At 37.7% G+C, this 18,476-nt stretch overlaps 1 protein-coding gene across 2 annotated transcripts in view; it reads left to right on the top strand.

Annotated features, from left to right (window-relative positions):
* Nucleotides 1-18,476, top strand: part of RNF180 (ring finger protein 180) — a 72,371-nt gene that overhangs the window by 7,248 nt on the left and 46,647 nt on the right. For both annotated transcript variants that reach the window (XM_042875251.1, XM_042875250.1), the window contains exons 3-4: nucleotides 2,162-2,257; nucleotides 8,036-8,992. In XM_042875251.1, coding sequence (XP_042731185.1) covers nucleotides 2,162-2,257; nucleotides 8,036-8,992 — 1,053 coding nt within the window. The remainder of the gene's footprint in view (nucleotides 1-2,161; nucleotides 2,258-8,035; nucleotides 8,993-18,476) is intronic.

Below are 18,476 nucleotides of genomic sequence, written 5' to 3'. Positions count from 1 at the left end.
GAATAAATAAGCAAAGCATTTCCAAAGTCAGTGGTATTTGGATGCAGATATTTCTTGACAGTAATAACTTTGTTCTAATCAAGATCTTTTCATATTTAATGCACTTATATCAATTGTTTGAGCTTCTTCTTAACTACTGTATTGCTAGTGCCTTGTTAGTGGAGTTACACCATTTGTAAATTTTAGCCCAGATTACGACTATGTAAATACCTATAAATTTAGAAGGAAAACTTCAGTTCCGGAACACTGTTATTCCAGAAGATCATGTGTGTCTGTAGTTGACAAGCGTATGAGAAGATACCTCCAAGTGGTAAGGCAAAGAGTCATCTGCTGCATACGTAGTAGGAAATTCCCCTTTTCTGTATAGGTTTTGTGGGCACCTTATTTAAATAACTCACAGAATATACTCTTGTCTTTCTCACATTGCAAAGTACACTGATCACGTGTTCAATTTTAGTTCTTTTTGCAGTTGTTTTTTTTTTACTTTATGCTTCACTTTGTGGAAGGGGACTTGCAAAGTCAGTCAAGTCTAGTGCATTCCTTAGGCAGTGCAGCTCTTTTGACACAATCTGTGGGGCCAAGCAGAAGTACAAATGTATCCTGTGCTACTCCAAGTACTAACACACACCTTTCAAGTGAATCTTTTAAGTTCACTACAAATGTATCAAGATTCAAAGGTGACTTGGTTGTTGCCGCAATACGCTTTACTGTATTTCAGGGTAGACTCAACTTCCCATAGTATGGATGTGATCTTAATTTCCTAACATACTGTAATCTTAGAAAGAAGATTAATTTTCTGCTGATTTCTTTTATGATTAAACTCCTCTTGTCTGCAGAGCATGAGCGTGTAGAATATTTTTCATAGTATATGCTAAAGGTTTTTTATTTGTTTTGTTTGCAGTGGATTTCCACTCCTTTCATGGCAAAATATGTGGAACTTTAAATTGATAGTAAAGATCCATCTTTATTTTGAGCACTGAAAGTGCTCTTTCACTAATTATGTAGATAGCAGATAAATGTAATTTAGTGCTGCTTTCTGAGTCAGCAGGAGACAAGAAAAATAGTAGGGTAGTAATATTTTCAGTAAGTCATCTTTCCCTTTTGAATTTTAAGCTTGCAATATGTTGCTTAAATATGAGTAAAAGAATACTCTTAGATCAAATCTTAAAACTAAATGTTAAAGTTATGTATACATTATAAATACTTTAAATCAGAATTAGGTCTAAGTTGAATTTTATCTAGGTTGAAGTACATGCAGTCTATTTCATAGAGAAGAGGAAGGTGATATCATAGATACGACAAATTAATCTGTTTCAGCTCTACTGTCATTAAGTGGAGAATTCCTATAAGTTTGTCTGCAGTATATGGTCCACTTTCAATTATCGGAATAAAATTTTTACTCCCATTAGTTCCATAACTTAGTAGTCAGTGTTTTTTCCACATTCATCACCTTTAACAAAGGATTTTTGGACTTTGACACTTACTAGAGCTTATGTCTTATCCTTAGAACTTTACTGACATTCAAAACTACATTAAAATGTTTTAACTGCACCTATATCATTTCTGTGCTAAAGGGTAGTTAGGTAATTTTATCTATTTTAGTGTGAGTTATTGAAATGCTCTATCACTCTTACCAACTTTCTTTTTGTTCTCTCTATTTGGTCACATTATTGCACATAAAACTCAAAAATTAGACGGTCCCTGTTTTCTCAGATAATTTTTCTGAAAGCATTTCAAAAGTGATTATAAATCAATTCATGCAATAGTTGTCTAGTACTGACCAGTCTTCATATACTATAACTTAAGTTCTTCCTGCCTTTATGGAAAATTGTACCAGCTGATAGAGCATGTGAAATCAGTTTCCTTATATAATTGGAAGATCAGCTATTGCATACTTTCTGTTCTTGCAAACAAAATAAAAACACCTCCAGACGCCTCCATCTCCACAGTGGAGCCTGTCCAATGTCCTTAGATTCAGAAATAGTATATTCCTGACAGCATCTACTTGATTTTTGGCTTAAAGAATGTACCAGCATCTCTGAGTATCATTTGTTAATAAAAATATTTACTGAATTTGGGAGGCTGATATGTGACTATGTTCAAACAAAAAAAAAGCCTACATGAATGTTGAATAACAATACAGTGTTTATTTTTTCAATAGATATCACGGCATCCAGCTGTTGCTCAGGAGTCTTGCAACATTTGGCATGTGAGCTTAGAAGCTATACCAGAGTGGGTTAAATGCGTCATTGAGAAGGTAGATATATTTTCCTTGTATCTTTATCATCTAACAAAACGTCAAATAAGGAGGGAAGAAATTTGAAGGATACTTCTCTGAAAAGATCTATATATATTACAGAGACTTTGTAACTGAAGGATTTTTTTTTTTTTTTGGTAACCTATATTGTTATGGAAGACTTTTATATGTATTATTTTCTTATGTACAAGGGCTGCTCTGAAACAAATGCCTCCTACTTTACTATGTTGGCCCACTGCTCCGTAGGCAGATGGTTATGGTATGTCAGTAGAGGTTAAACCTTCCCACCGATATTCCATTCCATTTTGTTGATATACAACATATGGCAGCAGCGGGGCAGACTGGCAAAACGACATCTGACATGGAAGTGCGTACAAAGGAAAGGTGAAGAATTGAATTCTTCCATGAGGAAAAAGTGCACTGTTCAGTTCATGATCAAGCAAAATTGCTCCTACAGTTTCTTGGCAAAACTAGACAAAGTATTCACAGGTAGGCCAATAGTCATATACAAAAAGAAGAGCTGAAGTCACCCAGCTGGTAAAGGGGACCTCTGGCCGTCACTCCTTGACTCCTTGACAGGAAAAAGCCAACATCCAAGTGACACTCTCTTTTCAGTGGCTGGCCCTTATATGAGCCCAGGGTGACTTCCCACTGGGTCCACACGTTCTGGTCACATGGGGAGCACAGGTGCAAACCGTTTGCCTGTGCTCTCTGGACCAGTGACACTCTTTCATCGTGTGCTTGGTCACCAGTTCAAGCTATAACCTAACAGCTCCTCTGCTGAACATGGAAGATGACCCAACAGTGGATGTGTACATTGTGAGGTGGTGGGTGGTGTGTTTCAGGCAGTGCAGATTGTCATGAGCATGGCATGCAGGTTCTTGTTCATTGCACAGCTAATGATGATGACTGTATATTAAAAATGTATGAATTATCGGGGCTTTGGCTTTGTTTTGGCTTTGATTTGTGCTGATCATGGCATCTTTTAGTACTAACACCTGTGGACAGTAACATTTAAGGTTTTTTTAGAGATTTGTTGTTGGAATATGATGTAATTTCTTTCTTTTACATGTTGAGATATTTTTTTTTATATGACTAGAAAGTACTTGCTTACTTGGAAATTCCAAGGTCTGATGATGAGCTAGTGTCAATGCATTTGAGTCTTAACTGCCCACTGAAAAGTATAAGACATCTCACAACTGTTGAAATTATTGTTTCTATTGACTATATTCTTTTTTTAGGTCTAGAACGTAAATGTTACTTGTATAATCACAGAATGGCATGGGTAGGAGGGGACTTTAAGCTCACCCAGTTCTGACCCTGTGCCATCAGTAGAGTTTCCAGCCACCAGATCAAGTTGATCATGGCCCCATCCAACCGGCCTTGACAACTCCAGGGATGGGGCATCCACAGCTTCTCTGGGCAGCCTGTTTCAGTGCCATACCACCCTCTGAGTAAGGAATTTCCACCTAGTACCTATCTTAAATCTCCCCTCTTTAGTTTAAAGCCATTCCCTCTCATCTTGTATGAGACCTTGTAAAATGTTGCTCTGCCTCCTGCTTATAAGCTCCCTTCAAGTACTGGATGGCCATAATGAGGTCTCTCCAGAGTCTTGTCTTCTCCAGGCTGAACAAACCCATCTCCCTCAGCCTTTCACTGTAAGAAAGCACTCCAGCCCTCTGATTATCTTCATGGCTTAGTTCACATCTGTCTTGTGACCCAAGGCCTGGACGCAGTACTGCAGGTGGGGCCTCAGGAGGGCAGAGCAGAAGAGCACAGTCCCCTACCTCTCCCTGCTGACCACCCTTCTGTTGATGTAGCCCATGATACAATTGGCCTTCAGGGCTGGAAACACATATTGCTGGCTTGTGCTAGTCTTTTCATTCACCAGAATCCCCCAAGTCGTTCTCTGCTGGTGTAGGAGAAGTAAGCCAAAACAGTGGTTTTTGTTTGCCCTGCAAACAAATTAATGTTTGATTTTGAGAAACATGTTCTATTTGCATTTCTTTCTGCTTAGGTTTCAGTATCCAAGTTTTCTTATATATGCAAAAGCATATATATTTTTGTTATATTCTATTTTGTTCTAATCTGTATCTCAAGTGACATTTCTGGTCTAAGCAAATCCACTCTGAAAATGGCAGTGCAAAGAAAAAATGATGACTGTAAAACTAAGCATTCAGAAATTAAGAAAACTTGTTTCATTCTCCCTCAATGCTTTCCTATCTTTTTTGTATTCTTAAACATTAATTAATCTCTTCTGAAAATTAATGAAATCTTGGACCTAAATAGTGCACGACAGAATAGTGCATCTGCTTCAAAAATATTAATCTTTGGGAAGAAAAAGAAAAGCAGAGTGATAAGGTGTTTTCTTGCCTTACAGATTAACCTAATCTTGAATGCCTGATCACAGTGACCCAATTTTTATAGCAGTTTGCATGTTCAATTATTTCAGTATAATTGGAATTAATGTTACAATAGTTGTAAATACTCATCTTTCTGCATATGAAAACCCAAAGGTTCATTTTGGAGGCCAGAGAGATAAAAGACCTGTAGACAGTGACTTCTTAGAAGAGATTTAGTGTATTTCCTCAAGATTGCAGAAAAGCAACGTTTCTCTGGTTGTCGAAGCACAGAACGCAGTACTCTCTGAAAGTCTTCACTACCAGTGTTTTGTTTTCTCTTTCATGTCCTGGGAACTCTTGTTTCATTCACTTCTGACCTCTCTGGAAAGATGCTGCAGGTTTATGGAAATATATATATGGAGTTTTAAAACAATTTTGGTTTATCCTCAGATCCTCCAGATCCTCCTGGGCTCTGAATAATGTTGTGATCATGTTTTATTTTCTCCTTTATGACTCCTGAATCAAAGGCTAAATCATTTTACATAAGCACAAAGTCTATTTGCAGCCTGCAACAGCCCACTGCTTCCCAGCCAGTTCTTTATTGCCATCTGTCCCTGTTCTTAACCAATCTCATTGGGTTTCATGCACACATTAATATATAGAAAATCTTCAGTAATTACAAATCTCTGATCAGTGTTGCTAGTGCCCATTATTTAGTAGCATTCTGTTTTCCCCATCAGTCTTCATTTTGTTTGGCTTCTTCAGGTAATCATTCCTACTTTTCTGTCTTTATGGAGGCCATTTTTAAATCTGTGTACCCTAAGCTCTTCTAAAGATCTTGCTGGTTTTCCCACTGGCACCGCCTCTGCTGTTACTTCTTAAACTGAATCAGTGGTTTATCAGTGCCTTACCAAGCTCATGGTAAATCAATCCCAGACTCCCTCTTACTGCACTTGATCTCCCAGTTTCCCTGCACATTGGAAATTGGGATGTACTTTTTCTTCCCTACAGTCTCTAGCTTTCCCATTTTTGCCTGAATCACAGAGTGGCTTAGGTTGGCAGAGCACTCTGAGTCCATCTGGCCCAGCCCCTACTCCAGGGGAACACCCAGAGCAGGGTGCCCAGGTCTGTATACTCTGCCCAGGCAGATTCTGGAGATCTCCAAGGAGGAGACCCCACAACCTCTCTGGGCAATCCGTGCCAGTGCACAGATAAATACCCAGTATTTATACAAATTGGGGGAAGATCTCCTTGAGAGCAGCCCTGCAGAGAAGGACTTGGGGGTTCTGGTGGATGAGAAGCTGGTCATGAGCCAGCGATGTGCTCTTGTAGCATGGAAGGCCAAATATGTTCTGGGCCGCATTAAAAAAGGGGTGGCCAGCAGACAGAGGGAGGCGATTGTCCCCCTTTACTGAGCTCCTGTGAGCCCCCATCTGCAGTACTGCATCCAGGCCTGGGGCCCCAGCACAGGAAGGACGTGGAGCTCTTGGAGCAGGTCCAGAGGAGGGCCACTAAGATGACCAAAGGGGTGGAGCACCTCTCCTATGGGGAAAGGTTGAGGGAACTGGGCTTGTGTAGCCTGGGGTCTGCAGGGCGACCTCACTGTGGCCTTCCAGTACTTGAAGGAAGCATGTAAGCAGGAGGGAGAATGGCTGTTTTTGAGGGTGGATAGTGATAGGACAAGGGGCAATGGCTTTAAACTGAGACAGGGCTGGTTTCGATTAGATAGGTTAAATATTAGGAGGAAGTTTTTCACTCCGAGGGTGGTGACGCACTGGAACAAGTTGCCCAAGTAGGTTATGGATGCCCCATCCGTGGAGGCGTTCAAGGCCAGGCTGGATGTGGCTCTGGGCAGCCTGGTCTAGTGGTTGGCAACCCTGCATATAGCAGGGGATTGAAACTAGATGAACCTTGAGGTCCTTTTCAACCCAGGCCATTCTATGATTCTATGATTCTGTGCAGTACTGAAGTTCCCTGCTGTTCAAGGGAGTCTCTGGTATTCCAGTTTGCCAGGCTCTTAGCTTTCTTCCCTAACCTTTGTAGATCATTTCCTTCTCCCTGTCTATGGATTGAGGTTACTACTGCACTAAAAAGTGCTTTTTCCTTAATTTTAGTGCCTAGTCACAAGCATCCAAGAGCATGAGAGACTTAAAGTAAATCTCTGAATTGGCTTAATTGTTCTTAGGGAATGGCATAGAGACAAATTCATCAGCCTTACAAACTACGACTGCATGCTTAATGAATTCTGTGGGATTTGTTTGTGTTTAGGCATATGCTAACAGGTTTATTTTTCTCTTAGTTAAAAACATGTCCAGATTTAAACAGGTTCTCATCCATCATATCTTTGATATTTTTGGAATTTTATGTTTTTAACGCACTACGCAAAAGTGAGTTTCTCAAAGAAGTGTTTCTGTAACTTTTTACAGTACCACATGTGAAAAATAACTTTTCTTCCACACACATCTTTTCTGAAACTGCATAAGTGCTTGTACTGAAACTTCCAAAAGTATTCACTCAGACGAATATTGGTCATGGAATCATTTGCCAAACTACCTTGCAAAGATTTTGCAACTGAAAACAGTGCTTTTGCTAGAAATGTTTTTGCTTTTGCTTCTGTATTGGTTGCTAATTTTACTTCATGCACGCTAATGAATAACGTGACTGGAGTTGATAATAATGTTTCTCATCTGGGCTGCGATCCTGCAAATACTAGAATATCTTTAATCCTCAAAAAAGTTTCTACTAAACAGATGAGTATAGTTATGCAAGTATGAAGGAGATTTTAGGTCTTTGATATATATTTCCTTTTCAAAGAGTGACATTAGGTTTGATATGAGATTCATAAAAATGCTGATAATATAAGTAAGCACATCCCTAATGATTCAGTATTAGGGATTTATGATGGTGTGTTCACACAGATTGTGTTGTTAAACTACCAAAATACAGGAACCATTTCAAGCCTTCTTGGGTAAGCAAAGAAAAAAATGATATTTTCTTTGTGAGAAATCTCCTTCCACTGTACTTAGTATGCAAGAAATGTATCAGCGCTCAGAAAACTCAGCTGAGAAACTCTGCTTGTCAGCTCCAGATTAACGTGGTAAATTAATTTCCTTGTTTAAAAGGATCTAATGTTTTCAAGGGTATTGTTCTACCTATGAACAAATTATTAAAATATTTTAGAGTCCCTACATTTGAAGTATATGTTAGTACTTGAATTCTTACATTTAGAATAGCTATCACTTAGAATTAATTATCACTTAGTAAGCATTGAATATTTTCTCTGGAACATTTTTTATGGTGGAATCTCTTTTCTTGTGTTGGAAAAACAATAGCTAAACCCTTTAGTAGAAGGACAAAAGTAAATTTAGTAATGATTTTCTAATCTTAGATTTGTAATGAATGTGTTGAATAATGGGGTTTTTTTTGTTGTTAATAGGCACAGTGGACCGTTGGAAAACTGCACTGTCCATTTTGTGAGGCCCGTTTAGGGGGCTTTAACTTTGTTTGCAACACAAAATGCTCCTGTGGACAGCTAGTAAATATACATTTCTGCAAAAGTCGGACTGATTATCAAGCAGCTCGCTCTATTAGATTGGCGAAGTCAGCAGGAAAATGCTTACCTCTCTGTGAAATTAAGTCTGGTTTTAGCAAGAATAGCTGCCATGAAATGGTAACAGAAGTTTCAGATACCAGCCCCCAAGGGCTTTCATACATCACCAGAAAGAATAACGATACTGAAAGATTTACAGAAGCACTTTGTCTAGAAGTAAGATCTCCCAGATTTGTGATGGACAGTAAAAAATTTCCCTTAAAGGCATTAAATCAAAAAGGAAATCTTTTTGCTTCCTGTCTGAATGACGCATGCACACTAAAACCTTTTCACAGAAGATCACACAGTTTGGATTTAAATATCAGGCAGAGACTTGCTTTGTCACCTGTGTTATTTGAAACTTCCAGTATGGGACCAGTTTACCACATGAAATGGTCAAATGGCCAGAATGAAAATCCATCACTTTACACACCAGGTGACCTGCAATTAGAGTCTAATAATAGTGCTTTTCAGGTCCAACATAGTTCCAGTGCTGGCAAACTACAAAAAAGGTTTCGAGCTATGTCCTGTACCACACTGGTACACAGAGATATGGAAAGTGATGAATGTGGTTTTGAAGCTACTGGACAATCTTCTGGGAATGCCATTGCTGATGGGTCACCTTTTCTGTTGAACACTGCTTCATCTGCAAGAGCTGTAGAAGAGGAACAGTATATTGCACCTGAAAGTCCCATACAGTCTACAAGTATTTCTTTCAACCAAAATCTGAGTAAGAGAGAAAAAAACAAGTTGAAAAGCATAAGGAGAAAACAAAGGCAGCGAGAACAGTGGCTACAGAAGCAAGTAGGTGTTTAAAGTAATTTGTTCTGCTTTTTTTTTTGTTTGGCTTACTTTTATTACTTTTGATACTGTTTCTTAATATACAGTTTTAATATAGTGCTGCTGTATAGGGTTAGTTATCCTGCAAACAAGGCATTTCAACCTCTTTCTGCATATAATTTGTCTAATTCAATCCAATCTGCTTTTTCCTATATAAAATCAAATTGTAATGGATAAGTATATAAAACTTGCTTATGTTGGCTTTGTTAATGTTTTGTGATGTAACAGCAAATCTGAAGTGGGAAGAAATACAGTAAAATTTAGTCAATGTGATTGAAGGCAGCCTCCACATTCAAATCTTCTAAATGAGAAATAATAGTATTTCAGAATTTCCTAGCTACTACATAATATCATTTTAGGTTATCTTTGCAGCAGGCTTTATTTTTAAAGGTGTCTGCATTTATTACTTATTGTAACATAAGCATTTCTTTCTTTGGGTAAAGAATTGAATGTTGCTTTTTAGGACATAAGTCTTAGTATCTAAATGTCTTACCTACAAATGTGAAAAGAAGTTGCATATTTTTATCTCATGTACAGCTATGTTTTCCCTCTTCAGACTATCTACTGAAGACCAAAATTGAAAGTTACATAGGATCAGTCCTTTGTACATAAATGATTTTCCCTCTTAATGCTTTGGTACAGTGCTACATTACTCAGGCAGAAAGTGACTTCAGGTTCTTTCCTATGTACTGTCAGTAGAACCTTTAGAGTACAGTACAGAATCTAAGCAGAACAATGAATTCAGGGTTGAGAGATAGTTACTTGGAGGCTGACTCTTAACTAAATTTAAGAACCAGCTTGACAATATGAAGGGACATATCATAAGACTTTTTCAGTCTGTGTGTGTGTTATTTTATCTTTGGGATTTTTTTTGTTGTTGTTGTTTAAATTCATATTGCCAAATTTGGAAAACATGTTCAATTTTTATAATTGTACACTGATACTGAAAGTAAAGAACCTTTCTAAGATTTGTATGTCTTCATATTAAATATTTATTTTTTAACAAGTTTAAGACTTACTAGGATGTCAGATTTCCTTAAATGGTTCTAAAAATTCAAGGTCTTTATATTTCTTTTGAATGAAGTGACAATGTAAAGGCATGATGCGTAAGAGCATTTGCATGGTCATGTCATCTGCAGTCTCTGCAGCCACCTTCATCTTTGCTAGATGTTACTTTTACGAGTAAAGCGCTGTACAGATTTTCCTAATTTGTGGTAACTGGGGAGAGGAAAAGATAAACTTTAAATCTTTCCCATGTTAGATCATGCTTCTTACTAGTATTCCTGCTTACGTGTCCTCCCTTCTCTTCCAAGTTTGTTTTCATTTCTCTTTGGCTTTCAGATACTCCTCTTGGTAATGACATACATGATATTACATTGCTCCTTAGAAATAAGAAACAGAGCTGTGGGACTCTTTAACCATGATTTTCAGCATACTTAGCACCTATGTTTAAGCAGTGAGATATTAAAACCTAAAAAACAACAACAACAACAACAACAAAAAAAACAAAAACGAAAAACATCATAAACCTCTGACTGATAGAATGAGAGAGTTTTGATAAATGACACTGAGGAGTGTTTCATTTAAGTGCTCTTCTTCAGTGCAGCAAAATCCTTATGTGGGTACTTTGATTCTAAGCTCTCTTCACTATAGGTACTATATATCTCATTTTTGTCTTTAGTTAAAGCAGTTTGAGAGAACAGACCTGCAAATGCATCATGCAGTTCTCTGCTTTTGTTTCACAGCATGGTAACTTTATCTGTCAAGTTGTTTTCTTGTCTTCCAGTAAGCCAAAATATGTTCATAAAAGTTGTGTTGTGACAGAATGTGAGCTAATATGAAGGTGAAGTATATATAAATCTCAAATTGTGAATAGGAACAATTCTGTGAGCTTCTGACATAAGCTTGCACTTGGAGGTCTGCACTGGGAGTACATGCAGGACTAAGCTGCCCTGCTATAACAGCAGAGGGACCCAAGCTTCCTTTGACTGTTCTGCAGGGGAGAGCTCTTAAAGCCTGTGGAGTGTATAAGCATTTTGTGTACAACATGCAGGCATCTTTGTGTTCAGAAGAGATTTCTGGCACTGCAGTGTATTGTTACAGTATGAAGTATTTAAGTCAAGGAATTGCTAGTGTTAATATTTTTTTCTCTATCTAAGAAATGTAAGATTTTTGTTACAAACTCTTATTTTATGTACATCTTTTCATATTTGCATTGTTTGCTATGGTCTGGAGCTCATACTTGTATCCTAAAATATCTCAGACAGAGGTATCATTTGCTGTTCCTCCAGTTATATTTTATTTCTTCTCAGAATAATTTTACATGAAGGAAGACTACTGAGTTAGCTTCAAAACTGCAGTATCAGTTAATCAGTATCAGATGATTTTGGAAATCATCCTGATCCATCTGAAAAAACGTGTCACTGAGTATTCTGAGAGCCTTCTCTGTCTCTACGCCTAAAGTTCTCTGCCTTCTTAGCAGATCTGTATTTCTTTACACTGCTTCATTATTTTATGTGAAATAACACGTTGTTACAGCTATCTGTAGTTGTCCCATACAACAATAATAAAAATAAACCATGGTAGACACGGATATCTGATCAGTTAGATAAACTGTTCTTACAGTTTACTGTAAGCTAAACCAAGTAAAACAGGCAAGAAAAGTTCAGTCAGAGCGAGCCTGACGCAGCTTTAGTTCAGACCTTGCAGGCTGAGAACAAAGCTGATGTCTGTTTCTTACAGTGGCAATACTGCATTACAGGGCTATGCACTTGCAAACATAAGGCAGTATCTTTATTTAGCTAGTACATTTTACAAGACTCTTGAGGAACATCTGAGCCAAAACTTGTATATCTTTTGATTTTATTGTGGCTATTATCTGATACCTTTGTAATTAAGAGATTAATTCTGTCACAGATTATAAACTACAGTTAGGAAGAGGTATTAGCAATGATGGATTCATGCCCAAATGCATGATTTACCATTCTTAAATTGCAACTGTACTTTCAGAGGGAGAATTGTACTTTCTTTTGATTTTATTGTGACTATTATCTGATGCTTTTGTAATTAAGAGATTTATTCTGTCATATACTATAGAGTAAGGAAGAGATATTAGATATTAGCAATGATGGATTCATGCCTAAGTGCGTGACTTACCTTTCTTAAATTGCAGTTATACTTTCAGAGGAAGTTGCATCTGAGGGAGAAGCACGCAAAAGCTACTGATTTATGACATGCATTTGGAGCTCCTCTTGCATGTCTTTAAATCCCAGCACTTTTGACTTTAATTACTTTTATCAGTAGTCTTCTCACACTTTTATTTATGATTGCAGTTTTTTAGGGTCATTTGTGACCCAGCCTCTTCATGTGATCATAGAACCATAGAAACATAGTGTGGCTGGGGTTGGAAGGGCCTTTAACGATCATCTGCTTCTAACTTCCAGCAGTGTGCAGGGTTTCCACTCACCAGATCAGACTGCCCAGGGTCCTATCCAACCTGGCAAATGCCTCCAGCTGTGGAGCATCCACAGCTTCTCTGGCCTGTCTGGTCCAGCACCTTACATGTGGGCCTCTGAGTAAAAAAAAATTCCTCTTAATTTCTATCTTAGATCTCTCCTCTTTTAGTAAAGCCATTCTCCCTTGTACTGTCTGACCATATAAAAAATCAGTCTCTATCTTGTTTATAAACTCCCTTCAAGTACTGAAAAGCCACAGTGAGATCTCCCTGGGGCTTCTCTTCTCCAAGCTGAATAAGTCCAGCTCCCCTGGTCTTTCTTCACAGGAGAAGTGATCCAACCCTCTGATCCTCTTAATTGTGCTCTTCTGGACCTCCACTTCAACAGCTCTTCATCTGCCTTGTGCTGGGGGCCCCAGGCCTGGATGCACTATTCCAGATGGGACCTCACAGGCCCAGAGCAGAGTGCTACAGTCCTCTCCCTCTCCATGCTGGCCACCTTTCTACTGATGCAGCCCAGGATACGGTTGGCCTTCTGGGCTGCAAGCACACACTGCTGCCTTACATCCAGCTTTTCATCCACCAGGGCCACTGTATCATTCTCCACAATCTGCTCTCAGTTTGTATGCATATTTGAGATTGTCCTGACTGAAGTGCAACACCCTGCACTTGACCTTATTGAACTACCTCATTAGGTTCACATGGGCTCACTTTCCAAGCTTGTCCAGTTCCCTTGGACATCCCTTCTTTCTATTGTATAAACTGCACCATTGCTTGTCAATTTCAGGACTCCCTCTTACAGTCTCCCACTCCTCTGTATTTTATTGTTGACTGTGAAAATCAGCATTTTTTAGGTATCATCATTGTTAATATTAAGTAATTGTTACTACTTCAATATCATATTGATGAGCAGCTGAGAACTACAGAAATATTATATAATTCCTTCTTGCATGCACTACTAAGTTTATATTATGTTGTTTATTTTATAAGCTTACAAACAGGTTAGCTAATAACAGTTTATGAGACATGCTGTCCCTCAGCTAAGAACAACAATGGAGGTAAGTTACAGCACCATGCACAATGTGAAAAGCAGACTGAACTGCACAGTTATGTAAGATGGCTCACAGCACGCAAAAATTAAAGTTTAGCGATACAAGTAAGAATTCAGAAGTACTTTCATATTTATGAAATTTACCGCAGATTAATAGAAAGACAATGAATACACAGTAAGGAGAGAATTTAAGATTGGTTCTTGTCTTGTTACACAATTTTGTATCTTCACATCTACAGATTGTTCTGTTAATGATTCATTGACACTGCATTTGTGTCAGTTTGATATCTCTGATTGGTTTACATGTTAACAGACTCTCTGAATGCATATAAAACAATGGTAAATTTGAGATCTGGAAGCTTGCTTGGAGGTGTAATCAGAGAACAGATCTTGGTTCTGTGAATGCAAGTAGAATTTTTTTTTTCAGAAAAAAAGAAATTCCAAACATCTAGGAGCACTAAATTTCCATATTGTTATGTTTTGTTCTGTTTCTAGAACTAATCACTCATGCATTGCTGTGTTCAAAGATACCTGATTTTTTCTCATTCACAACCCCCTTCGATTTTACGGTGTCAAGCATGCTAGTGTTTATTTTTGCTATTGTTTTCTTCCTCCCCACTCACCATGTCTGTATATAGCAGGAAATAACACTAAGTGAGAAGAATTGATTTCTTTACAATTCTTCAACTTTTTTTTTTTTTTTGTAAAAATTTAGGTGTGCATGGAGAAGTCACTCTAAACATTAAAACAATCTCACACAACTAGAATAGAGATTTCATAAGAGATTTCGTAAAACAGAAGAGATTTCGTAAAACCTCACTGTTCTGAAGTTGATAAGCTGTCTGATACTAGTAGGAAATTTTAAAAAAAGTATCAGTGAAATGAATTATATGTAGTACTGCAAAATTCTGAAGAGGTGTTGTATGGTAGCTGCATTTCAGAATGAAATGTGAGGGAAGGTAGCATTTACTGTTTAAACTGTAGGAGGTTGTAGTCTTTAAACATATGAACACCTGCTTCAGTCAAAAGTACAAGCTTATACCAAAATAATCTAATACAGTTGATAAAGCAAAAGTTTTCTGTATTATGATCTAACACCCTAATGCCTTCAAAGCTGTGACAACATGGTTTTTTTTTAAAGCCAGCTATTCCCAAAATTGTGTTGGTATTGGTATTTCATACCAAGCTAACACTAGCATGTCTAGAAGAGTGTCTCGGGTAGGGCCTTCTGTTCTTAAGTCAGATTAATTTGCTTATATTCCTACGTCTGAAGCATCCTGAGTGTATTTAACTTCTTAGACCTGTTAAATCACTGAGACGTAATCTTAACACTTAAAGCAAATGCTTCTAACTGTGTCCACTCCCGTTAGCAATAGAGTTGGCAGGTTGTCTTTGGTTCATATACCTGTTTTTGTAGGTTTGATTACATTGGAAAAGTAGGATTCTAGAACAGACAATAGGAAAATGTAGCATTGCTTATAGGCATTTGTAGATTTTTGTGAATTTTTAGAATTCGCTGTTTTTTTCCCCACTGTTAAGTGGAGTCTGTTCTATCTCGCTTACAATGGAAGAGGCAAGGTTGTATGAAAAGTTACAGAGAAGATTAAATACATGTGAACCTGGTAGTTGCTCTTGGTTGCATAATGACATAGCTTGTACTGCATGTAGTTGTCCTCTTGAAATGAGTCTATAATCCAGACCAAGTTGAGAATGTTAATTATGTTACAGTAAAAATTAAAGTACTTACTTTGGTGGACTAGCAGACTGAATGCAGATTTTATGTTCTAGAAGAAATACGAAACAGAAACAAACTTTTCTTAGATGATCAGACTTCAGGTACAGGGAACTTCTAGAATTAAAAGCAAAACACAATTTTTGTAGTCGCTGCCACAGTATGTTGTATTCTGGGAATGTGAGAGCGAGTGCCTTGGGAGGTTTATGCTAAATTCTTATTTAAGGCCAGTTTCAGTACCAATCAGCAATTGACTTGGTTAATTGTAAGTAAGTAAATCTGAGAAACCAGTCCAGCTCTGTATTGTGCTTCTGGAACCCAAAGTAACAACAGCAATCACTTTACAAAACACTTACTATGCAGTAAGTTGCCTGACCTCTAACTGTCTTTTCACAAGGAAAGCATGTTTCTGGGTGAAAAAATATGCATGGAAACAAACAGATGAAATCTAGTTCAGACTACATGCCTAATGATTTCAGTGTTTCCTAAGAAACTAACATACCTTATTTTTAGGGGTACATTTAACTTCTACTGAGTAATGGTTAGGACCATTCTAGAGGGATTACTTGTGCGTGAGTCACCTGAATGTTGCTAACACTAAATAACCATAATCTGAAGATGCACCTTGAGATCTAATTCAGTTCTCAGTTGCTTCTAGATAAAACAGACGTTCATTCTTGTGCTTGTCTCCTCCCTTTTGTGCTAAATCAAGTTTGAGTGGACAAGACTATATATCTTAAACTTAGTTAGGATTATCTGCTTACTACATGTATTTATAAAAGTAGTCCGAAATTACAACATATATTTATATTTTTTATCATTTGATAGCAAAACCATTTTTCTCCCATATCTTAGAGGAATTAATTCATGGTCATGTTAATCTTTAATGCCATATGGGAATCTCAAAAAAAAAAAAAAAAAGGAAAGGGAAAGGGAAAGGGAAATGTGCCCAGAAAGTGCTAATACATCCTGGGATTATTACATAGATTTAGCTATGGCATTGTCTCACAACAATTATATAGCATGCTATATTGTAAGATCAACAGTAAGATTTTTTTCTGCTGTTTTTTCTTAGGAATAACAAATTTGAAGAAAAAAAAATGGTCCAAAGCAGTATGTGCATTGATAGATCAGCAAAAAGTGTGCAGCATACTTATTTCAAAGCTGCATAGTTGTCATGGACTGCTCTATCAATAATGCCAAATTATAATGATGTCAAATGTGGATACTGATGACTACACAGCTGACATCAAAATGTTTGCCACTGCATTATGGCTGATTTTTGTGCTTGTTTCATTCTTTCCATGAGGAGAACTTGGCATTAGCTTCTTTGTATTGCATTAGACGTTCCTTCCAAAGCTTATAAAAATTATTTCACATACTTTTTTTTTCAGTAGGAATGTTTTGGAAAAGGCTGCCCTATATCTAAACAATAGCTCTCATTACAGATGATTTGTTGCCCCAAAAATGCATTACTTTTTTAAGTACATAAGCATTCATATGCTAGTAACTATTCAGAAGAGAGGACAGAGCATTATGGAAGGACAGAAATTAATTTACAAATGTACAGTGTCTAGCTGTATTAAATGTACAGTTACTGAAGCCAAGAGCCTAAGAACAACAAAGAACACAAAAACTGCTATAGCACTTATTTTAAATATGTGTAGATTCATACTCTGTGAATCACTGGATTTGTAAACAATATCTATTTAATTGTGTAGCTTTTTTATAGAAGTGTTTTGCTGCATTTTTCATAAAGACATCAGCAGGCAGGATATTCTAACATATTTATTTGTTTTGGAGCACTTCAGAAGTGTTAGATACTTTTCGTTGTGGGTAAAATCAATAACTCTTGCCTCATTGGCATGCAGTATATCTTCAGAAATGATTCAGTGGAAGAGAACAGCCAACTAGAAGGGTTAATAAACCCAGTAAGCCGTGCCATGTTCAGTCTAAAAACACTGACTGACTGACGATTTGAAATTGGGTATGCTAAGAGCAGTCACAATTGCTCCATGCTTTCAGATTTAAATTTAATCTGATGAAAATTAAGCATATTGTTTTTTTACAGATAGAGGTGTTTATTTGGGAACACAGCACAGCAGAGGCAGAGGGAGGTGATCCTGCCCCTCTGTGCTGGTTAGACCTCACCTGGACATCCCGATGAGGAGCTCTGAGTACAGGAGAGACATGGATCTGTTGGAGCACATGCAGAGGGCCATGAAATGATCCAAAAGATGAAACACTCCCCTGCAAGGACAGGATGAGAGAGCTGGGGCTGTTCAGCATGGAGAAGAGAAGGCTTTGGGGAGACCTTACAGCAGCCTTTCACTATCTAAAGTGGGGCTGTAAGAAAGAAGAGGACAGGCCTTTTGCAGAGTCTGTTGGTACAAGACAAAGAAAATGGTTACAAACTGAAAAACAGGAGGTTTAGATTGGATATAAGGAAAAAGCTTTTACTATAAGTGATAGTAAAGTGAAGATAGTGTATAGTATAGTAAAGATAGTGAGGCACTGGAACAGGTTGCCCAGAGATGTGGTAGAACTTATTTCCCAGGATGGACTAGGATTTGAGCAGCCTGATCTGGCTGTAGGTGTCCATGTTTGTTGAGGAGAGTTTGACCCGGTGACCTTTAGAGGTCCCTTCTAACTCATACAATTCTGTGATTCTGTAATCATTCTGGATCATGTGCCTCCAATCCGGACCCCATAAGTCTGTACAGGAGCAAGCTGAATTCTGCACATATTCTTCAGTTCCTTTGTTGTCCTTCCCTGTATCACAGGACATTTGATGTGAATGCAGTGAGGGTTATATGCAAGCTGAATCCATGGTTTTGCACTGTCAGGAAAGAGCATGATACTGAAAATATCTAAGTGCTTCTGTATGAATCAGTCTGAATACAGGCAGTCAGTCAGATGTCCTCACCATGTATTTGTTTCTAGGATCATCATGCAGAAGTATTTGAGCTAACATTGCACAGAAGTGTTTCTGATGTGCTAAATTTATTTCTTCACACCATATTATGGTGGTTAGACTGCTCATATGTTGAAATGGCCCTGGAAACTTAAGATTAGCTTTCATGTGATTCTGATTGTGTTCTATGAGACCTGCTAAATAAAAGTGACTGTGTAAAGAACCTCCTGTCTTTGCAGTTATGACAGTTAATCACAGAATCAAAAAATGATAGAATAGATTGGGTTGGATAGGACA

The sequence above is a fragment of the Lagopus leucura genome, unplaced genomic scaffold, assembly GCF_019238085.1.
Source record: "Lagopus leucura isolate 7727_CA_CO unplaced genomic scaffold, USGS_WTPT01 Super-Scaffold_100014, whole genome shotgun sequence".
Taxonomy (NCBI): domain Eukaryota; kingdom Metazoa; phylum Chordata; class Aves; order Galliformes; family Phasianidae; genus Lagopus; species Lagopus leucura.
The sequence above is the reverse complement of the archived record's forward strand: the minus strand, read 5'-3'. Positions and strand labels throughout refer to the sequence as shown.